This window comes from Strix aluco, chromosome Z, assembly GCF_031877795.1.
Source record: "Strix aluco isolate bStrAlu1 chromosome Z, bStrAlu1.hap1, whole genome shotgun sequence".
In the NCBI taxonomy this organism is placed as follows: Eukaryota; Metazoa; Chordata; class Aves; order Strigiformes; family Strigidae; genus Strix; species Strix aluco.
The window spans coordinates 81,985,319-82,008,978 of record NC_133971.1 but is presented as its reverse complement, the minus strand read 5'-3'; the positions used below and the strand labels follow the sequence as shown (position 1 = coordinate 82,008,978).

General features: G+C 36.0%; 1 protein-coding gene across 5 annotated transcripts in view; it reads left to right on the top strand.

Moving 5' to 3' along the window:
• Positions 1-23,660, top strand: part of ARL15 (ARF like GTPase 15) — a 227,988-nt gene that overhangs the window by 173,290 nt on the left and 31,038 nt on the right. The window contains exon 8 of one of the 5 annotated variants that reach the window (XM_074812238.1): positions 2,613-2,771. The exons of the other annotated variants lie outside the window; for them this stretch is intronic. Within the exon in view, the coding sequence (XP_074668339.1) occupies positions 2,613-2,735 (123 nt within the window). The 3' untranslated portion in view covers positions 2,736-2,771. The remainder of the gene's footprint in view (positions 1-2,612; positions 2,772-23,660) is intronic. 5 annotated transcript variants of the gene reach the window in all.

Sequence of the window (23,660 nt, the reverse complement as noted above, 5' to 3'; positions counted from 1 at the left end):
CCTAATGCTTATGCCAAAAGTGCAAAATTTATCTGAATCTTTGACCTTTATTAAGCCTTTTTGTTTTGAGTATACATTTCTGAGCTGTGTCTCAAGTTGCAAGCTGCTTCCTTGAGAAGGTCAGCCCATAGACTTCTCTTAACATATAATTGAATGTCATTTCCAGTGCAGAAGAACAATAATGCTAGGTGAACATTGATCAATATGCTAAACACTTGACGTAGTATGTTTCTTGTGGCATCTTGTAAGGAGCCTGAATTCTCACATTTTTTCTGTGTGCTCCTCAGTTCTATGGAGTGTATGTGTGAAGCACATTCTGAAAGAAATTGCCATGAGGAGCAGGAAGAAACAGGAAGAAACGAAGCTACAACCACATGGTCAAACCTCCATGAAAATTGTTGGTGTTACTCTTGACTCTTATTAATGAGTGATTGCCTCCCTCCTGTTAGGAGCATGGTGATGCTGACTAAGAATCAATAATCAGTATAGGTCTTTGTTCTCCTCTACCCCCACAACTTCTTCAGATTGTAACTACTGGGTAGTCCCTTATCTTTGTTTCTGTATTTTGGAGTTTCTTATTGCTACAGTAGGGTCTTGAGCTCTTGCCTATGTAGGCACATCCCCTTCGCTAATGGCTGTTTTCTTTGCCAATAGTGTCTGAATGATTTTTAAGATGAAAAAACAATAAATCTATGTTTCTAGTACAAACTTATTTTGATTCTTATGAGCTAGAAAGAAATGGATTAAACCTTAAACACTGTTAAATATCTCTCAGATTACTAATAATTAAAATTAATGGCACTCTATATCTCACCAGTCTTAACATAATAATTTCTTGTCTCAACTATTTTGTTGATGAAACTTTTAAATAGATTAATTGGGCAACTAGTGAACAGTGCCTAACCATGTCACTGTGTGCTCTAAGAATAGTGTGTCTGCAGCTTCTGGATTAATTGTAGCTGTAAACATGCTACTGACAGGTGTCTTTTTGGTTGGGACATTGCACCTACTGCATGCTATTTCTTCTTCCATATTGAGTGCCATATTGGGATATGGTGGTCAAGAAACTTGGGTTGCTTTGGTCTTGGATAAAGTTGAAAAAATCCCCCAAATTACTATGTTGAAACAGTTCTTTATATAAAAAAGAAAAAAAAAAAGTTGAAACTGAAATATGTTATGAGAACCTGTCAGTTTTAATGGTGAAGCTATTGAAAAGCTCAGTGTTTTGGGTTTTTTTTAATATTGAAAAGATTATTTTAGTATTCTCTGCAGTAAGGTAGTATTGAAGGTGAAACAAAGGTGTTCAAATAATAGTTGAAATGTTACATTTTGAAACCTGAAAAATCTAAAACTAGTAACTTTTCAAACCAGTTGAGCATGGTAATTTTGCAGTTGAGACTCCCACAATCTCTGTTTTTGAATTAACTGTTATAAAAAATTCCAAATTTTGGAACTAACTAAAAATTAGTTTGGAACTAACTAAAAATATCTGACATTATTATTGTGAGCTTTTTTGTTTTCCTGCTGTTGTACACTAAATAAGACATGATCATTATGGAGTGAAACAGTGATATATATCATTTTGCTCTCCTCTCTGAACCCAAATGTCCCAATGTGACTGAATATCAGGAAGTATGATACTTAAGTTCTTAGGTTCTGTATAGAAGCTCCTTTCAATTGGTTGATCAACTGAAAGCACAGAAGAATATTATTTTTTTTTTTGTACAATACTTTTTAATTTAGTACAGGGAGGAGATTATGAGTTTCAGATAAGTTAAGAGAGTTGGATTCTGGGTTACCAAAACAGTTATGAATTTCAATGCTTCCTCTATTCCTGGTACTTTATTCTTTAGACTTTAGAAAATCACAGCAAGGCTTTTTTACTTCAAATTTCCTAATCCCTAAAACAAACTTTTAGATTTTTTGTCTCAGGAATGTAGCAAGAACTCTCATTATTGAAATACATGATATTTCCTTCTTTATTGCTGTCATGTTACAGATGAGGTTTTGCTTTAAAATAAATATCATTTGAGGGATTGTTTTTGAACATGGTTTCCTAAGAAAACAAAATTTATGTGATGGTGCTTTCTGCACGTGTGTGTCTGCCCGTGTGCCGTACTAGCTATAAATTTTGACACTTGTCCAACTTCAACATCTCTGAGTGCTCTCCTGAAAAACAAGTTCATCCTGTGCTAGATACCAGAGAATCTATGCAGGACACAGATCTGCGTTTTACAGAAACCTGAGTTTTACTCTTTCAGCTGCTTATAGAACCACTTGTTTCTTATGTAACACATGGGTTTAATTTGTTTCTTTTCCAAGTTGGGAAAGATTGTTCTTTTTAAACTGATTCTTGCATGACTTTGTCTTGGTCCAGACTGGGCTGTTTTAATGGGGAGTTGTGAGATGATGGATTTAGTTCTCATACAGGTGCGCAAGCCAGGAGATCTGGCCCTGTTTTTATACAGACTTGAATTATTGCTAGTCCCTGTTTTCCTGTATGATGTGGCTTGGAAGTGTGGACTCTTGTCTGATGTTAGTGACCACATCACCTATTCTTTGGTTCTTTTGAGTTCAAAGAGGTATTTTAGGTTTTCTGTAATTTATTTCAGGATGTGCTAGTTGATACTGTGAGCATGATTCTCTATTGTCTCCAGCATGACTGGCAAGCCACTGACATTTCCATCCCTGCAAGCCCAGTTATCCAGCCATACCTGTGTCCAAGCTTCAACTGAAAGCTGAATGGAGGAGAGATGCATTTCTCCTTTGAAGTATGTTTACCTTCCCCTCTTCAGTTTGGTGTATCCCCTGCACTGGTCCTGGGGAAGCTAGGGGAGCTCTGCCACTCTCCATTTATCCTACGTAATTGTTACTTACCAGTTTTGTCTCTTTTTTGTAACAGCTTTACCCGAGAACCCTGGTCTACCTCGACAAGGATAATATTTCCGTCTGCCCCTGCCTACCCCAGGGGTTTCTGCGGTGGCAGCCAGGGAGACTGCAGTGTGCCCCCTCTCCCATGCTCTTCCTCCTAACCCGTATTTTGTTGCCTGCCTTTGCCGCAGCCAATGGACTTTCCTTAAAAAGGAAGTGCTCATATCATTATGTGGATGCTATTTTAATCTGCTACCTAAAATATAAAAGAATGATTGTTTGGACTTAGGTTTTTAGCCTTCCCAGAAATAAATTGTCTGTCTTTGAAAACCAAAGAATATTTATTTAATTAAAAATATATAGCTTTATACTTTGCTACACTGTCAGTGAAAAATAGAAGAACTTTCAGACTGCATTCAGTACTGTCCTGAAACTTTTATTCATTAATTTATCAAATTGTAGGTGTTCAATCATTTATGTTGATTTCTTAAATTAAAATAGCATAGAGTGGTAACTAGTAGTATCTGTGAGGAGAGTTTAGGGAACGTTTTTTTCTTATTACTCACATCTGCAGTACAGCAAAGGCTCATCAGGTTCTGATGTCCCCAGGCACATCATCTTTGTTTCTGCTCATTTCATTTGTAATCATCTGACATGAATATTTCCACAGCTTTTTGAGTATCATAAAGAGACGGGTAAAGACTTTCTAATAAAATTTTATCACTTAACTTTGAGTATGTGTTTCCAAGATACTGTTGTTCAGCAGAAAGTAGACTCTTTCTTTTAAATGTGTTCTGCTTGCAGGCCAGACTCTGAATCCAGGCTGTTCTTAGCACCTTGATCTCAGGCTTGTTCTATTTGGTTTTGTTTTGTTAATTTTCCACCACAGCTAAAACACCAGTGTTTTTGTCTAGTAGGAAAAGTGCTATGAGCTTCTGCATGGAAAACAATGTCTTATTTTGTTTATGCAGATAGGGTTTATGGATTATTTCCTCCTTTATCTACCATCTGTTGTTGACTCCTTTCTGGAGGTTCTTCCCCTCCAACCCTCCCAAATATTTCCTTTTTTTAGCAAATAGGTTGTGCAGCTCTTTTTTTTTTTTGTTTGACCCTGAAGAATCCAGTCTGCTGTTCAGTTGTATTTGACACTTGGATAAAAAATGTTTGAATAACAATGACTAGAGTTTTAAAAAATAAGTATATTGCATTAGACACCTGACCAATACATTCTGAGTGCCTAATGTCTTCTGCTGAAACTGAAAGTGGTTTTGTTTTTCAAGAATCAAAATAAGATGGCCGTGGAAGAAAGTGGGAAGTGTTGCGTATTCATTAATGAAATGCAAGTTGCTGATCCCTGAACTAATTTCTGAGTTCCACAGAACTAAATGTAAAATAAAGTCATATACATCTAGCTTTGCATATTTAGCTTAGAACATAAGCTACATATTTTGAAGGCAGACATATAAATTAGAAAAAGTAAGTGGTCTGCATGGCATGAAATCATTTGAGGTTTTTATTTCCCCTCTTTTTGCATTCTGTCATTTAAGTAGGTATATTTTTATGTGACATGGTATTAAGCATAAATTGACGTAAGTATTTCACACTATCGCAAACAAAAAATGTAAATTTGAGAAAAAATCTGTGGTTACGAAAATTTCATTCCAATTCATTGCATTAAAACACAAAAACAAAAAGTTGGTTTTGATTAACATCTTCACATATTGATAGTGCTGACATAAATTTAACTCTGACATAACCAGGAGTGGAATACATATTAAACCTTCCTCCCTGTTACATCAAATGTGCTTTTTAATTCTTACATCTGGGATGTCTTCTTTTGTCATAGCTGTATCCTGTACAGTAGTGTTAGTAAAATAGTAGTAACTAAGTATCCATTTGGATGAGGGTTAGATATGGGTATTGGGAGAAATGCTTTACAGTGTTATCTTCTAATACCTGTGGTAATACGTCTGACTGAACTAAAACCATTTTAGTGTTAGTCTACTGTCTTTATTAGAAGAGAGTGTGTTTCTCTGTGAAGCTTTGCAATTGATTTAAATTAAATTATAACTGTGATGACAAAGTACTTTGAGTGCTTTTATGTCAGATGGCATATGTGCCCTTGCATGCTGGAAGGATGCAGAAAGCATTGTGCTCAAGTAACTGAGATTGAAGCAGTCAAATTGGCATGAAAATTTCAAATATTAGGCAAAAGTCAGGGCAAGAGTTAAGCTACCATCAGACTACAAAGCTGAACTCAGGGGTCTCGTGTTTGTTCAGTGGTTAATGGTCACCTCTGAATCCCTCATTGCAGAGCATGCTGGTGGGTAAGTGCCTGATGGGTTGGTTGTTCCTGAAGGTGGGTATGAGATCCACCATGCCAAAGCAGGGGCTTATGCAGCCACAGTCATCAAATACTGCCAAAGTTTGCCAAAGGCATATAAACAGACCTGTAAATGGTCAAACCTGGATCAATAAAGACACATGATGCCAGAGAGTACATGGAATCTGAATGGGTGTGTAATATTTCAGGAATTCCTCTTATTTTTAAGCTATGATATGACTTTTTGTAATAGTCTGTAGAGCCTTACTACTGTAACAGATGAGCATAGACAACTTTTTATGTGTAACACTTCATTGTGTTGGCACTTTATCTTTTCAACTTGCTAGGTCAGTGTCTGCAATCACTAAGGACTCTTTGAGGGAACTTTTTATTTTTTACAAAAAGGAAGGTATGTAAACATGAAGGGCCAGTCTGGGCCAACTGCTAGTTGGTTTACATCCCCTGAGACCTTCTTATGAACTCTTACATAGCAGGAATTTCTGCTGAAGTAGTGCATGAGTAAAATCTCAAGTTACTACTTTTGCAATCCACTGTTGAGTGACTGACAGGAAAAGGCAAACAATGCCAAAAATGGAAAAGTAAAAAAAAAAAAAGTCCATAGACTACCATTTTCTTTTGTCCATGTATCTTCAGTCGGGTTTGGACAAGCTTAAACACCATATATTTCCCCTCAAATTCACTCATTTAGTGAGGCAGGCAGAGGCAAGCAGAATTATTGAGTTGGAGGACTCTTAAAATGTCTTTGATGCAAGATACCTTCTACTAACCGAAAGAGTTTAATTTAAACAAATTAATTCCTTTCACATAATGGAAGAATCAAGCAATGATTAAAAAAAACCAGGACACTCGTGCTCTCCCTGCCCTCAGAACATCATTAAACAGTTCAGGCAGGTGAAATCAGTGGTGATTGACCAAAGTCAAGACCAGGCAGGTGGTGTGGGTGGCTTTTTTGTTCACTTTTCCTGTGAAAACTAGGGCAATTCACTTAAAGCAACAAAAGAATTTGCACTGATTCTTTCAGACAGCTGCTGCAGAAGATATATTGGAGAAAAGTGTAGAAATCAAAGGCATCAGAGAAGATCACAAGCATCTGACCGTGTTTCAGAGGTAGTGAAAATATTCAGATGGCAGAGATATGGCACAAAGAGACCTGGAAGAGAATTTAATAAGTTTCTTCTGAACAGTTCTCTTTTACAAACCAGCTTGTTACTGTGCTGGTGGACTAGAAGTCACACCCAAGCACAAGATAGGACTTACACAAATAGCTGCTCTTTATCAAAATGATGCTGATCATCCAGTTATCCTAAAGTGACTGTTAGAGCTGTAAAATCTTACAAGTCTTCCCAAAAACTTCCCGTTAACACTTCCCTCTCATTCTCTCCTGATAACAACAAGAAGAATTTGGTATTTTATCAACTGTCAAAGGTAAATCCAATTAAGCCCAAAGGGCCTTCAGAAGGAACACCTTAATATTTGTTGTTTAATGTTTTATCAAACTCCATGGCTTGTTCCTGTGGGAGCTACAAAGTAGTGTCTATCATAAGTACTAGGATTTACAGTTAGTGTGATCGCCGCCAGTGTTAGGTGGAAGTGTGTGCTGTTGGGGAACTGTCTCTGTCATTAGGTTTATGTGGGAGTCTATTCTCATCCTATAATTTTTTTAATCACAATGTAACAGAAAGGCCAGTTAACACAACTGAAATTTCCTAAGGGATTTCTAATTGTTGCTTATGACAGCTTAAGAGGTTTGGGCCCGAAAGAGGCAAGCTTTTGGACCTCAAGCTGACTTCATTAGGAAATCTTAATGCTTTTCCAGATCAGGATGCTGCTTTGGTTCCTTTAATAGTATATCTGGCATCCTGGTCTTATAGTCTTGCTTGATTATGCTCGTGTCATCAACATTTTATCAAATAATTTGGCTGGAAAGAACTTCACATCAGTACACAATCGTATATGTATTATAATCAAATATATTGCATTGCATAATTTTATTACATATTACGATATTTAAGGATGAAATATTTTGCAAATATAACTCCTTCCATTAAAGAATAATATGGCTTGTGATATTCCATTAGTTTTGCAGTTCAACCATATAAACCACAGCTGTATTAAATGAACAGAGTACTTCCACATAACACTTTCTATGCAAGTTAGGTGGTTGTTTTAGTAAGGTATTATGATATGTAAAGGGGTGTCTGCTCCAGTATTTTGCCTTAATGCTTAAAGCTTTTATATGCTTAAACCAGACCCTTTATATTGCTTTAATGTATTTTTTGCATGTATTATAAACACACCCACGCATGCATCAGTTCAACATTCCAGCAAGGCAGCTGATTTTAAAAAAATGTTGTTAAACAAGTTGAAACTAGTTGGCACATATCTGAAGAAAGAAATCAAATAAAACTGGCAACTAAAGAGAAAGGGAAGTTGATATTGGCACTTCATCACAGAGGTCTCTAGGTAAAACATATGCAAAAGCCCTTAAAATGTAGTTCTACTTTGAAAAGTGACTATGTGAAAATGTCACCTTACTCAACAGATCTATTCCTTGTATGTAGTCAGTGTTGCATCTGCTTGCCCTTGTAATAAAATACGTATTTTTTTCTTTGATTGTTTTTCCTGTTAACTCTACAGTATTAACACAAACCTGACTTACATTTTGACTACCAAAGGTCAGTCACTTGACACAGTTGGCAAAGGATTTTAGGTGCAAGTTCTCTGACAGATGGACAGCAAGAAAAGATAATACTTAAGCTGTCAAATTCCAGCCTCAGCTTGGGTTACTGGTACCTTAAACTTCATGTCTCCTCTTTTACCTTTTTGAATTTAAGTTATCCCAGTTCCTTTGATAGTGATGCTCAGACTGAAGTTTTAGCCTCAGTGGGCTAGTATTTCATGACAGAGCATAGAAAATGAATTATTGGAATTTAAGCCCATGGTTGCAAATGGAGTAAATCTGGTATAAAGAGCATGGTATAGGAAGAAGGAGCCACTCGGCTATTTCTAGAATTACTTTCTACATCAGGAAAATAGTTTCAGGTACAACTGGTACAAGTATAGCTTATAATACATAATTACTTGGGTTTTTTAAAGGTTTAATAATGTAGTATTTAAAGTAAGTTTTCAGTCTTGTCCTTTTGCCTTAAGTGTAAAGTTGCTCAGAAGAGTTTTTATTACAAATTATCACTTTGCAGGATTCATTTTGTCAAGGTAAGGGGTTTCTTGTATGCTTTTATCATTATAGACACTTCATTAGGTATGCTGAATATGTAATTATGCTTGATCACCTACTTTTTACACTTCTGAACTTACCTTGCCATGTGCGGATACTCATTTGTGTATCTACTTAACTTGTCTGTGTGCTTACTTAAGTTTCTTATCCTAACTAGATGTAAAGTAGCACTGAAACATGCAAATAAATGAGAGGTATCTAACTATGTGTTAGTCAGCACTCTTAAAATCTAATTATCAGTGTTATTTTAAATATGATTACCTGTCCTCCAGTCAACCTGTGTTTCTTTTGCAACTTTTATTTCTTTTATCTATCCTTGTATGGTAGTGCTTCCCTTTTAAACTATATGAAAGAAGACAAAATCATGTCCAGAACTGACAGTCATAAAGGTGTTATTACAGCACATTGATAAGCTCTGAACTTAAAAGTTGAGGTTCAAATGCTGCATGAATATCCACATTTCTCTTCTCAATCCTGATTAGGAAACGGGATGTTCCAAGAATTTTAAGTTGCTTGATGTGAATAAAAAAGTTGAAGATAGATGAATTAGGGGCTTTTGTTTTGGATATTTTTTCACAAAGAAAAATTTCTGAATGGTTTTAGATTCTGTGGGCATTGACACAACAGCTGGCGCAGTGCAAACACACTTAGGTGATGTCACAGCTCCTGATGGGATCACAAAAGAGTTCAGAATTGCCTGGAGAGTATTAGAAAGGCTAAAGAATTTATTTTGTGATATTATAAAAAAGCTAAAACTTAACCAGAATGACTGGTTTTTTTCTTGGCTTTGTAAATCTGTGAGTTGGGGTGGTGTGACAAATACTGTTTTTCACATCTGTCTGTTTTTAGTGTTGTGACCCTGGAAGCGTACCTAGTATTTGACTCCTGGGGTGATCATATGATCAGATGAACTAAAAAGCCACGCGCTTCCACCATGCTTGAGAAGCGTGACAGTAGAGGACATTGGCCTTAGCACCTTTTTTTTTTTCTTTTAGTGAGATGCTCATACTCATCAGTTTGCTCCTGAGCAAAGCCATCATTTCAGTTAATGGAAGGAGCCATCTACATGCAGAACACTTTTCAGATATGCCTTTTGTGCTAGTCTGCTCTCCTTACAGCTCTAAGAAGGTTTTCTAGTTGATGTGTGTGTACTGAAAGAGGCCGCTACATGCTCATCTCTCCCTTTTCTACGCTTGTGATAACAATAGCAGTTTGTTTGTGAAACTAAACAACTGTTTTTTATGGATCAGGCCAAGTGTTTTGGGATAAAGCTACTGGTTATTCATATACACAGCCCATATTTTAAATCTGTTTTCTGACCTGGCTTTCTGTTTATGTGATGTAGAGAATACACCAGGGAATTCATGACAGTCATTATTTTTTTTTTTTTCAAACAAAAAACCTAAATCTGGTGAAAATTTTCTAATCTGGTGCTTGTTACCATGGCAACCTAAAATACGGCTTTGTGTGTGTTTGTACTATAAGCTGATTTGGGATGCTAACATTAGTGAAAGTATGTTAAATTACTTTGCTTCCATCCTCCCTGCAGTTTTTCTTCCAGCCTTCCCATGCCTAACACCTACTTTTGGATAGTATCTGATTGTACCTCTGAGAAACAGGAGTGTTGCACATATCCTTCAGCTCCAGTTTTTTGAATCCTCAGTGAATGGAGTCCATGAGTTACCAGTTACGAGTCATTGTAGTGATTACATGAAATGCCGCCTGAAATGCCTCATGTGTGTTATGCAGATTGTCAAATCAAGTGATCTAATGATTTCTCTGAACCTTAAATGCAGTCTTAGTCAGCATGCCAACACTTTGGGGTTTTTATGTATTCAGTAATATCGAAAGTCTGGCATGTCATGTTTTGATACACTGGACTTTCACTGGTCGCAAAGAGAAAATGTCACACAGTTTTTGGGGGATTTTTTTTTTCATTGTAATGTGGGATCTGTCATGGCTATGCCAAAAATCTGTTGATGCAATTTCTGTTGCCAGTGCTTTGAATCAGGGAGGGGGAAAAACTCAAAATAAAAACATATGTCATAGAATTTAGGATTTAGATCTAAATGCCAGCTTCTCATGATGGCCATAGACATTATCTGTCTGTAGGAAGAAATCTACACCCACCACCTCGAGTTATTGTGACATTCATATTTTTCAATCAAGATATGGTAATAGCAGATAAAGGGTTATTCTCTACTTTTCATGTCCGCTTTAGATCCATGGAAAGAGACTTGGCAAAACAGTCCCCTGTAAAGACTGGAGAGCAATGATTATGTTTTTTCTGTTCATAATAAATGCATCATACTGTTTTTCTAGCTACTTTCAGCTCTCCATAAGCAATCAAAACTGATAGCAATTAATTATCTTGGGCTGCACTGAAGTAATTTACTAATAATTACTGCAGATCATTTTCTTCCAATCTGATATTACCAGGTTTATACTGTTGCTTTGAATTGAAATTCAGCAGAAAGAGAGTAGAGTATTGTGTTGGGTCCAAGTGTGTAGTAGCTTAAGTAAAGCCTATGAAGATCTGAAGTAATTGCTGGGTTGTTAAGTTGAAAAATACCCATTAAATGTCAAAAAAATATAGGCATGTAGTACTCTGCAGCTCCTGAGAATATGAACAGTTCTGAACTATTTATCTTTTCTATTAGTGCTAGACTTGGTGGTATAATTTTTCTCTCCCTCTGATTTACTTCTGTCCATTCTATTCAACATCATAATCAGGGATAGTTATTTACCATTCGGGACGGACTCCAAAAGTGTCTGGAGAAAGTCAGCTATCCACTTAGATTTGATCCATGTTTCTATATGGTAGAGAGCCCAGATGATGTACTTATAAGTATACTTGGCAATTTTTCGTCAGTGATGGGAATGCCTTAAAAAAATATATGAACGTTATCTAAAATAAATAAAGCTTTGAATTTTGAGAAGCAGCCTCTGGAAGTCAGCCCCTAATTCAAAGGAGATTGAAAGTGTGGTAGTAATATTAAGACCTATAAGAAGTTGTATGCCAGCAATGTTTTGTGTCCTGAAACTCCTTTTGATTTGATATTACAGGCGGACAAGCTCGTTCAGTATGTGAGCACTCTTGTTTATGCTAACTTTATTTTATACAGCTTTCTTCAGTCTGTTACCAAATGATTCTCCTGAAACCTTAGGAAATTCATATCTCATTGCCAACTGTATTCTTAAAATGCAGGTCTGCTTTTCCATTCTGGCTTACGTACCCTAATAGGGCTGCAGCTACAGATCTTACATTTTGTACTGCTTGCTCACTTAAGTAATGTCCAGATAAATCTATCCCACCAGTTTTTTCTTCCTAGAATTGAGCAACAAATTTTATATTTGTCATATATTAAATGGCTTAATGTTTAGACATAAATTAGGAGTACTATTATAGTTTCAGTTTGAGACTTCAGCTTTAAAAAGCCCTACTCTTCCTTTGCAAGATACTATTCTTGGGAAGGACTGTGCTATTTTAGATAAATTTAATGAGCACACCAAATACTGTGAAGAAAATCACTATTGAATATAAGTATGATTTTTCAATATGATACAGTGGTATATCTTCTTCCTTGCAATGTTTTAATTTAAATGAAAAATCATTATAGTTTGAGATACATATTGTGGCTGACTGCTACTCTCACTTCTATTTCAGCATTCCTAATTATCACAAAAACATAGTAACAAAATACATTGAGTTTTGAAGTCCATATTTTATTGACTGCTTTACCAATGATGCCATGGTCAGACTGAATTTTCCCTGTTTTTCTTCTCATTGTTTATTTACAGTTCAAATACCTTTAATTTTTCTAAAATCTAAACAAGTGTGATGTTTTTATACAAAGGTAGAGACTTAGATTTTTGGATGCCACTACTTTGTCCACTGCCGTCTTTGTGTCAGTTGGAGGGATTTTGCTTTTTTAATTATAATTATTTTTCTTTACTTATTTTTTTAAGTGATTATACGTAAAGACTGACACTCTGAAAGTAGGTGATAAACTTCAGGAAATTTTTCTACAGATGCTCAGATATGATTAATGATCAAGTATAAATTATCCAGGTTTTTTAATGTGTTTTAGTTGATCTTGTTCAGAACTGTGCTTAGATTTATACCTTTGTCTTCACTATTGGAGCCAGGATGTTTGCAGTCACTATTTCTTTTAAAAGTAGTCTCTCTACCCTGTTTACTTCCCTAGAGTAATTTATATCTGGATAAGTATTGGACTAAGGTTGAACTTTTTTTCCTGAGCAGACATGAGACGTGTTGTGTTAGCTTTATTTACTGGTAGTGTTTGAATTTTTTAGCTGAAAATATTAGTCAAGAGAACATGTAAAGAGGAAATAACTCTATGTAGAGGCCCAAGAAAGAAAAAATAGATGACTAAAACTGAAGGGGAGAGGACTGCACAATTAACGTGTGGCAAGCTTGTACTTTTAAATAGAAGTAACAATGTTATGAAAGTAAGTAATCCCTTTACAGACTGTTCAAAAGATACTGACAATATATGGAGATAACAGAATAGTGGAAAGGATCAGATAGAAAGAATAATCTGAAAGAAAATATGATGGACTTTCTAGGACATGTAAAGATCGATTTTAAACCTGGTAAATATAAAATTGCAAAGTATGAAAATGTAGATAAAGCAGAAGTCCTAGCTTGTGACTAGTTGGGAGGAAAAGGGATATAAAGAGATCTGACAGGTATCATCAAAAGGTTAAAAAAAGAAAAAGAAAAAACAGAAAGAAAACTTACTAAAAATTTGATTGAGGTTTTACTGCTTAATAATGGAAGGAGGGACACACAGAAGGATGTCTTACTTCATGGATATACAAATCCAAGAAAATAAACTTTAAAATTATTAAACAATATAGATAAGCAGTCAAAAAGGTTGGAAGCAAGAAGGAAGATGAGCAATCTGCAGATGCTACATTAAAAATGAGCAGATGAGAAAAATGCTGGAAGGAAATGTTCCATGAGGTACAGACTTCTAATGGACTTGAGTCTTACAGTTGATCTGAGGATTATCTGAGGCTTTTCCATAGTTAAAGTGTGTACGCTGTTACATCCCTCTGTGGATTCTCCAGTTTCTAATGAGGTTTGGATATGGGCTGCATTCTTTTAGCGAGTGGGTCCGTTAATGGAATTACAGTCCTCTGCACACTTGTTCATTTTCATGAAACTTGGAGGTTTAATATATTGGAGGCATGCCTCCTCTGCCAAATTACTAGGGGGATAGAGTCAGACATAGGAAGTCTCTTAGTGCATCAAGTCTCTTTTCTGCTGGAAAGAAGTAGAGAGGGAGACATCTAATTTGCCTTAGATCCTTATCACAGAACCTTTTCAAGTGTTCAGGGACTGGCATTTCAAAGTAACTATTGGTTGATGTAAATTGTGAAATGAAGCCATGAGAATGTTGGCTCATACACCTCAAGCCACGTGTACACAGCTCAGGTATATCTTCTATTTTGGAAAGTAGAAGAATGCATAAAACCGCTTAGGAGCTATGATAAGTTGTGTTTTGGCTGAGCAAATCAAAATCTGTGACTGTGATTGTTATAAAATCACCATGTTCTTAGACATGTAGGTTAAATTATTATTTACCTAAGTGCTACAGAGAACTGACTCTAGAAAATAACATGTTGTAAAATTTCCAGCAGAGATTGTACATGTAAAAGTTAAGATGAAATGTGAAGAAATTTTCTACTCTTATACCATGGGGTCATGCACCCACAATAAAGAAAAAATACAGTCTGGGAGAGGAAGAGAGAAAGAAAGATGTAGATATTTCATCACACTGGAGCAAATGTACACAATAATGTAATTAATATCATGGAAGGACATAAACTATACCTTGTAAGTGACCAAAAGAACAAAATGGTGGAAGATCTACACCAAGAAAAACCTTAAATTTTGGCAAAACAGATGTATATTTATGGTAAATACACTGGTAGTCAGGTGATTCTTGGATAGAATAAAAGGTAGGCGGTTAAAACAAGTAGAACAGGAAATACCTTACAAAGACAAACTAGAAAGCATTGTGAATGACTGCTCACATAAATCTCCGGGAGCAAAAACTGGGGCAATGTACTTTGAGCTAGTGCAGGATTACACTCTTAGTTCAATGGTCTAGACAGCTGGAGGCCATTCTAGACTTCAGCCAGTTAAACAAATTAAGTATGAGACATAGGATGCAAAGATTAAAGTTAATTATGAAAAGAAATGGATGAAACAGATTGTATAGACAGAATTTCTTCATTGCATCTCATCCGTTGAGCCTCATAGTGTGGTTGTTGCTTCCAGCAAGCTATTCTGTGGTTATTTTGCTTAAATGGCACATCTAGTTTGATCTGCCACCTGAAAGATAACAGGCTGCCATTCTCAAGTGTCTGGAAAGCAGCTACTATGCTGAAGGTGTGAAGCAGATGCGTGAATATTAGTTAGCAGTGTGAAGAGTAGAATCCAACCTTGCACAGCTACTTTGTGTATTATTCGACAGAAGCACAAGTTTGTTTTCCTTCAAAGGAACTCTTATTGAGAAAATCTGCAAGGTATCTTTTCAGCAGTTTTGCTGACTACATAGGTGAGGTATCTATGACAGAAGCTGAAAGAATAAATTAACTTCTACCTCTAACCAGCACAAGAATACTGAGATGAGAGTAATTTAAGAAAAAGTGAGGGATTACAAATTAATACCCTAAAGTAATCCCTCTAAATATTTTAGAACCTTACAAACCAGCCTTCTTGATCAGATGTGACATTGTCTTAAGATCTCATCCTATCATACAGTACTTTGTATATAGAGTTTTGTAAAGGGTATCTTCATTTTTCCCATCATTATTTGCCACATCAATGACTTCTGTTGTAAGTCTGAACAGTCTATTTTAATTGAAAGTTTAATTGAAAATATAATGTGGGATTGTCATTTAAATGAAATATAACAATTGGGGATTAATGTTAGATGAAAGGGAGTTTAAAGGGAAAGAATCTGACTGGATGCAAATCAAACATTTTAAAAAGAAAAAAGTTAATTAGGGACAACCAACATGAACTTGTGAGAAGGCCAGCCTGCTTAGGATGTTGAGATGGCAAACAAAGAAAACTTAGTGGATGTTTGTTTTGACTTCCAAAAGGAATGTTAGAAATTAATCACATCCAGTACCGTTGGCTAAGGTAAGAAAGCTTGTTGCCAATGTAATACAGTTTGTTAAATAGAAAACTGGCTTACAATGTTAGGCAAACCATAGCAATAGAATATAACAATTATTTTAATAGTCAGAAATTACTAGTGCTTACTGTAGGGAACGATTGTGGGTCATCTAACTTATAAACATACAAAAGTTTCCATTGTTGCATCACTGTGGTTATGAATTCAGGAAATGAAAACGATATGATTTATAAAGTAAAGTTACTTGGCTGTGCTGTACTTCATGTGTTTGTTATAGCATTTGAACAGACTTTTAGTAATGTTGATTCAGTGGACAAATCTGATTTCAAGTGTTGCTTTCCTGAACACCCCCCCAGGGAGTTTGAAGAAGTTCTTTTCACTTAGGGGAACTCTCCTGGCATCAAAATCCAACAGGAACAGAGAGCTACAGGCTTGTCGCTGTCAAAGCCTATCAACACGAGGTTTTTTCTTTTAAGATGGTCTGAGCAGTCTGTCACTGTATTTTGGAGGAATGGTTGATGCACAAAAGTTGATGCGCAAAAGGCTGGCAGAAGCTCAATCAAAATAAAAGAAAAAAGGTATTGGTACTAGTTTAAGGAAAACTACAAGAAAATTTGGTGAAGTATTCATGTGCTATGAATCCTGCTAGATTCCTAGCTGTTGGCAATGATCAAGTAGCATCAATGGCCAAAAAACATTTTTCCATCTGTATTTTTGTAGAAGACTGAGAGCGGAGCACTGTTTAGTGCAGACTTCTTTTGTCTGCTTGTGATTAGATATTTGCAACATGCATTGTATTGAACTGTGTTTTAACCTGCCTTCATAACCCAAAGTTGGTAAGGAACGGTAGCCTGCTTATTTAAGTGTCTATCTCCAACAACTCTTTTCATTTAATGCAACAGGTGAGTTTTTGTTGTCATTGCATGACTCTGGAAACTGGGGTGTGGGGAAAAAAAAATTCAACAAATATCCTGAGACTCACAATAAAAACATAAATTAATAATGCTGTTGGTGTTCTCAGAGTGGTATTTAAAATATTGACTTTGGCCTATGGAACACCTGAAGGTTTGGAACTTGGCAGTTTATTTTAACAGTGAGCAACAGGGGAGCTTGAACAAAAGATCTCCATTTAAAGGAGAGCAGCAACTGGCAGTGTTCCATCAATATTGCACCTCAGTTTTTCTCATTGCCCCTATTTTTATCTTACTCAGTTTATTGCTGGAATTAGAAGAGCTTGTAGGGATTTTGTGGACCTTGGGGTTTTTTTCCTACAACCACACTGAGAGTTGTATGCCATTAGCAATGCTGAATCTGCCTTCATACTGGATCTGCAGAAAATTTTTACAGGTTGAAAACTTCTTATACATATTTGCTCATATTCATGGTTTGTCATAGATTTATTTTACAAATAAAACTAAAGATCTTAGCTTTAGTCCAGGTAGCTGTAGAAACTGTACTTATTTAATGCACTATTGTGAACTGCAGAGAGTGCACTGTGGTTTAATGGAACCTCAGCTCAGGAGGTTCATGCTTATTACTAAAATGTACAATTAGTATTGAAATACACACCTAACAAGAAGTGTTAGAACATTCAAATAAATGTCACTTGAGTTCAGATAAAAAATAACATGTATTACCTGATACAACTTTTGGAAAACATGAAAAAACTGACAGTTTAAAAATGTAATCTTTTGCTGTGTTAGAGTTGAGACACACTTACAACTTTGAAATAAATTATAAAGAAATAATTGCTTGTAGCTGTCAATAGTCCCAGAGCATGAGGATGGTTGACATTGTGCTTCCCTCACAGGAGCTCTGGCATTGAAAGAGATGTGTAACAATGGGTAAGTCTTTTCAAAATCCGTAATACTTGTCCTCCAAGTCCTCTATCCACATGCCTGGGTATGTTCTGCAAGTCTTCTGAGATCTGGAAAGTCTTTTCACTCTTGTAGCTGACAGTCAGACTGCAGGCCCCCAAAAAGGTGTGTGCTAGAGAAAAGCATGCCTGTGTGCTGACTTGAGTAGCCTCAGTCACAGTGTGTCTCACCGACTATACTCAAAATTTGGTAATAATAAAAAGAATTGTAGGGGTATCAAACAGGCAGATCAACTGTACTATGTCAAGTGATCTAGATATTCAGGCCAGTGTAGAGAAATTGCAGCTTCATTAGACATTATGTAAAGGCTTGTAGCATAAAGTAGAAGAGCTATAAGGTGTGGTTAAGTCACACTTAAAGGGTACAGGCTTGTTTGTGGTGGTATTTAATCTGCTGACTGCTCATAGTCAGATAGAATTTTGCTTATTGCTTCTGCTCTTGGCAATAAATTAAATATTGAAATCAACAACTTGTTACTACTTATATCTCTCATGAGCAGCTATCGAAGTGACAAGCAGACATTGCTTCTGGGTGAGAGTGGGAGGACGGAAAATAGCTCACTGTTGCAGTATGTGGAAAAGGAATCCAAATGAGATTTGAAGGTCTACTATATGCCAGCAACACTTTTTTTCCTTTTAACAGAGAGGTTAGGAAATGAAGAATACCACTTAAGCATATTATTTCACTTGATGTGCAATCACGGTAAGATGAAACATGGCACAGACAAAGTGAGATGAGGTTTGTAACATTGGCATTTCTATCTTCTCTCTGATGCTTCAGCTTTGCCATAAGACAGCAGACTTCCTTCGGCAATGATGACAGCAAGGCTTACTTTGAATACCAAAGACTGTAACTGCCATTCTAATTCATCTAAAGAAAGCATTGTCTTCATAAGTCCAAACACTTTCTAGTGGGTTTTGTCCCCATTTCTAACAGATCTTTGATCCAGGTTTTTAGAGGCAAGTGTTAAAGTATCTGATTTGAGATACAGAAAATCCTTGACAATCAGTTAAGAAGCTATGTCTCTTAATCAAATAAAGCATTCAGAAATTACTGTACTGTCATCTGTAAATAAATACATGGAATATTTTGAATAGAAGGGGATCTTCAATTCGATGGTGTTAAATATAGAAATAATTTCCCATACTCCAGTAAGCGTTTGGGGAAAAAAAAAACAGCTGCAGCAGAATACAAACTTGCTACATGTCAGCTCATTCATGGTCATAGTCCATGCATACTTAGTCGTCAGCAAACACAAAGTAATTTGAATGATCTTAATTCTCAGAGGATGCAAACTATCCTGAATTTGTCATGGGCCAGGGTAAATGCACAAATTGTCAGCATGGTGCTCTGATACATAGTAACTCTTTGTTCCGCAGTGACTTGTCCCTATGTTGAAGCTTCTGCAATTTTTAAAAGTAGACCAGATACCTTGCTTAAAGTTTCGTTCTAGTTCAAACAATAATAGCTGAGATTTGTACAGAAACTCTGTGGATTGTCTGTAAGACCAGAAATTGTCATAACTGATGTAACTGTCAGTCTGTCAAATCAGTGATTGACATAACTGTCCTTTCTAGCTCAGTTACTTTTCCTGCAGAAAGGATTTTAAGGCCAAGTGTAGTTAACATTCTAAGTTGAAGTTTTTAACATTATTTTACTGTTGACTATGCAAGACTTAGATTTACTCTACATTATAAAACCTCTTTCTCTGAGTATTAATTAGTAAATATGACCCTTCTCAAACATAGAGCTAGATACTAGAAAAAGCAAGCAATTCACTTGTAAGAAATTGATTTCCGCATGATTACATGTACCAGTGTTTTTAACCCTGAGGCAATACAAATTTTTAAATTGAAATTGAAGCAGTAAATCTTTCCTTAGAACGATACACACTGTACTGTGTGCATCATTACTGAAACCATTTTACTTTGAAGCACAGAAGGAACACTTAATTTTTATTTACTGTTATGAAGGAAACCCTTTGATTACAGGGAAAAAAAGCTGACAAATCTGAAAATATGACTGTGATTTGGGCAAAGTTCCAGAGACGGGAGAGAGTGATGCTTTTATCTTCAGAAGGTCTTTGACTGCTGTGTTTATTCCATTAATAGCTCCAGTATGGCTAATGTCATACTTTGTGCATTTGCCTCTGTGTCTGGCCTTTATATAAACTGCAGGAAACGTATTTTGATGTTTAAGTCTGCTGGGAAATATGGTGGAATAATATGCTGACTTTTATTTCCCTGAATTGTATTGAACACAACGGTAAAGTTCCGTTTTTGACAAATGTGTTTTTTCAAACTTTTATTCTTCCCAATTTAAATATTAAACTCATTGCATTTAGAAACAGAAGTCATTGCAAGTTACATATATTTATGAACAGTTTCAGCTACAGTTTAAACTAGTCAAAAGGCTGCAGTGAAATTATTTGACCAGACAAACTTGAACAGTGGTGGCCAGTCTGAAGGAAAGGTCAGATCCTACCCATATATGGAAGGATTTGAGGAATGAAGCACATTAACTGTGAGCTTCAGTAAACTGTATGTGCTTTGTGATCAAACCCATCATCTACACATGCACTCATTCTATTCTCCTTCAGTAATTATTATTAGGTATGTTTTTGCCTGTTGAACACAGAAATGTAATAAGCAAATGCAGTATAGTTCCTATTCAGCTGTTTCCTGTCTTAATTTCTGCCAGATAGATGACTGGAGAATGTCTATGGATATATATATGTTATGGGTTTAATGCTGAATAAAATCATAATGACTTGTAAATTAATTTTAAAAAACAGGTGAAGAAAAACATCTGTCAGCTAAAATTATTTTACATTATGTACTTTAGTTGAAGTGAAAGGATTCCATCTATACACACTAATTTATGTGTACTGGAGAAGGATAAATCACAGGACCTGGAACTTACATGTCATTGGCCATGTCAGGATTTTGGAATGCTCTGCAGATGTTAATGTGAAAATATAGCCTACCTAACCTTGCCTTTCAAAAACAAAGATAAATGAGATCACTATGTAACTCAATGAACTTCAGTCTGATCTCACTGCATTGATTCTTAGCCATATGCTTCATGGTGATACAGAGGCTTTAGAAAGAACATTGCTGAAACATGCCACTGTCTCCTTCCAGTACATGAAAAGCTATTCTGTTAAGCTGAAGATGATACATTTAGGTTTTTATCATACTATACCATTTTCGGCAAAGGTGTATTCTTCACAGGCTCCAATAACAAGTTTGCTTATAAGGCTTTGAGTTTTCAAATAATTGGATGAATGTAAGTAACTTCTACTTATGAGAAGTAAGTCAAAATAAGTGTTATCTACATGTTACAAACAGGGAAATACAGTTTCTAGTTGCCTTTGAGGGGAATAGGATAAGCAAGCAAAATTAACTCATCCAAAACAATTCACAATGGCACAGCAAGGGTTAGATCTACAGAACTAATAACCTGTCTTTTAAAGTACAGAATACTCTAATTCCATATTCTGAAGGGTGCTCCTGAAAAATCAAGGTGGTCATTTCTTATGATTCCTAACTGAGCTTTTTAATTCAAAACTTTTGTGCAACAGAAAGGACATACATTCCTGGTTGCTCTTACTTTTGGAATGTTAATGGAACTTTTTGTTTCCGTCAGTGTATAAGATTAATGTACAAAAAATTCAGTATCAGAGATCCATCAATCCATCAATACTTGCCCTCACTATCCCTGAACATCTCTATCAGCCGCAAATTTTCAGTCTCCTTGTTTATGCCCGTTCACCAACCAAAACTAGAAAAAAAGTAGAACCTGGGGGACATACGGTCAAGGAATGTGATGAGCAATCCTGTGCTTTGGTCTTGCAATGATACCTCCTGCAAAGTGAGCATTTTGGCTCACACTCCTTACTGAGATCCTAAGTAAAATCATATGGCTTTTTTTAATACATTAATGTTTGTAATCTGGTTGATTCCCAAGCTTCTTGTTGGTGAAAACAAAGTAAGATTTAGTCTGGATTCTTACATAATGCTTTACATAAATTCAGCTTACTTCTGTTATCCATCATATGAAAATAATCTTCTCATAACTGACCCGGGGCTGACTGCTAAGAAACCCAATAGCAGTCTGTAAATTTAAAACATTTTGCTTTGTTTTCTTTTTTTTATACACCCAAAGCAAGAGGAAAAACAACCAGGAAGTTTGGGAGGCCTGAACTTTGCTGGCTGCCAAGGGTGTGTTGTGTGCATGAGTTCCTCCACTTTAGTTTGCAGCTCAGCTGTGGATGTCTTTTGGTAGCTTTGAGTGATGTTTAAACTATTTATGGCCTTTCACACCATGCTGAACATCCTGCACTCAGAAAGCCTCTGAAAGTCAAGTCCAACAGGCAACTATCCAGAATACAAGGTTAAAGCACATACTACTATTGTTTTTAACCACAGTAACGTCAATAATATAAGGCAGAATGGTACGTGATAGAAACCTAGAAGCTGCCGGGCTAATCATCTAGCAGACTAATTACTCGTGGTTTATACCAGAGGAATGTTTCCTCCTTCCCTGCAAAAGCATTTATAAATGAACTGCACTCTATCACAATATCACTTCTTTTGGCTCAACCTTGCAATCTTCCCCTGAAGAGTAGGGATTTTTATGCTTTATGATATTTTAGGCTCCCAGTCCTTTCGGAACCTTTATAATTAATTTTTGTTGGTAGAAATCTGCAATTGGCTTCTGTGGATTAATATTTTCACTAATGATTTTTAATCTCTTTAATTTTAGTTCATGACATCTTGCAGTTGATTTGCTCCCTTTTTTAAAAAGAAAAAGACAAACCTTTAATGCCATTCCATTCTTTCTTATTTTTCCTCTTAAAATTTTGAAAGCAAAAGTCACAAATTCTGATTCCCAACTCTCGTTATACTGATGTTTGTCCTTATTTACATTAGAGCATGAGAGGAGTGTAGCCCCACAGAAACATTTACTATGTTACTTGTTGTTCATCAAAATTGTGCTCCCAGTCCTACCAGGTAGCATAATCTTCTTGTTCAGAAATAATTGGGTTTTTTTAATCTGATTGTATAAGGGTTGCTTTTAATTTATATTCAAATATGATATAGGAAATTTTAGATGTATTTTCTTGTTTATAGGAGTTAATGTCTGATGCAGTTGAGTAACAGGAATTGCCTATATCCCAGGGTGTTTTACTCTCATACTGAGAGTTTTTGTGTGTTACCACATCCAAAGACTTCCTATGATCTTCTCAGATACTTTAGCATCACTTCCTGTATTCAGAAAGTGTGTTAGGGGCTTTGTATTTTTAGAAACATCTCATCATGGACTTGCATTGTGACAAAGATTACTTGTGATTATTGAAAGGATTTTAGAAATAATTCTAAAGAATTGTTTGTTTTGGAAGATGATTAACACATTTTATGAATATAGGTACAGTATGGTGTTTTGATTTGCAAGACAGTGTAAAGTGTTTTACATTTAATTAGGGGGAGTATATTTTAAGTCTTTTTTTATCAATCAAAATGTAGAGCAACTTTCTTGATTTTGTAACATTCTTATTAATTAGCAGTAATCGTAATTTCATTTTCCTCACACCTTGTTTGTATTCCTGTACTGTGTTAATATAGGTATTGTCCATAGGTGAGTAGCACAGGTATGCAGAGTTGTTAGTGGTAAAGCATGAGTATACAGTGTGACGGTGAGGTTCATGTAGTCATCTGTTTGTTGGCTGTTTGGTCCATTGCTCTGATGAGGATTACATTTCAGTTAATATAGAAAAGACATGTATGATGCACAAGTTAAAATGGCATAAAGCAGATGTGTTTCATATAAAAGGTGAATTTGGAACTGCAAGACTAGAAATGCTGCTCACGTGAAGAGTGTATGAGCTGCTGCACTGGGTCACACAGAAGGCCCATTTTTCCCAGTGCACCTTTCCGATCATGGCTTGCTTGGACTCCCATTGTACCAGTGTAAGAACATGTGAGATATACAGTGATGCTTCACCCATTGTCCTCTCCCAGTTTCCAGTACTCTTTAGGGATTTCCCAGCTGTGCAGGTTGCATTCTCGCCTTTCCACCTAAAAGAGTGCTTCTTCCATGAATTTCTCAAATTATTTAGTGAATGTATTTATACTCTGGCATCCATAGCGTAC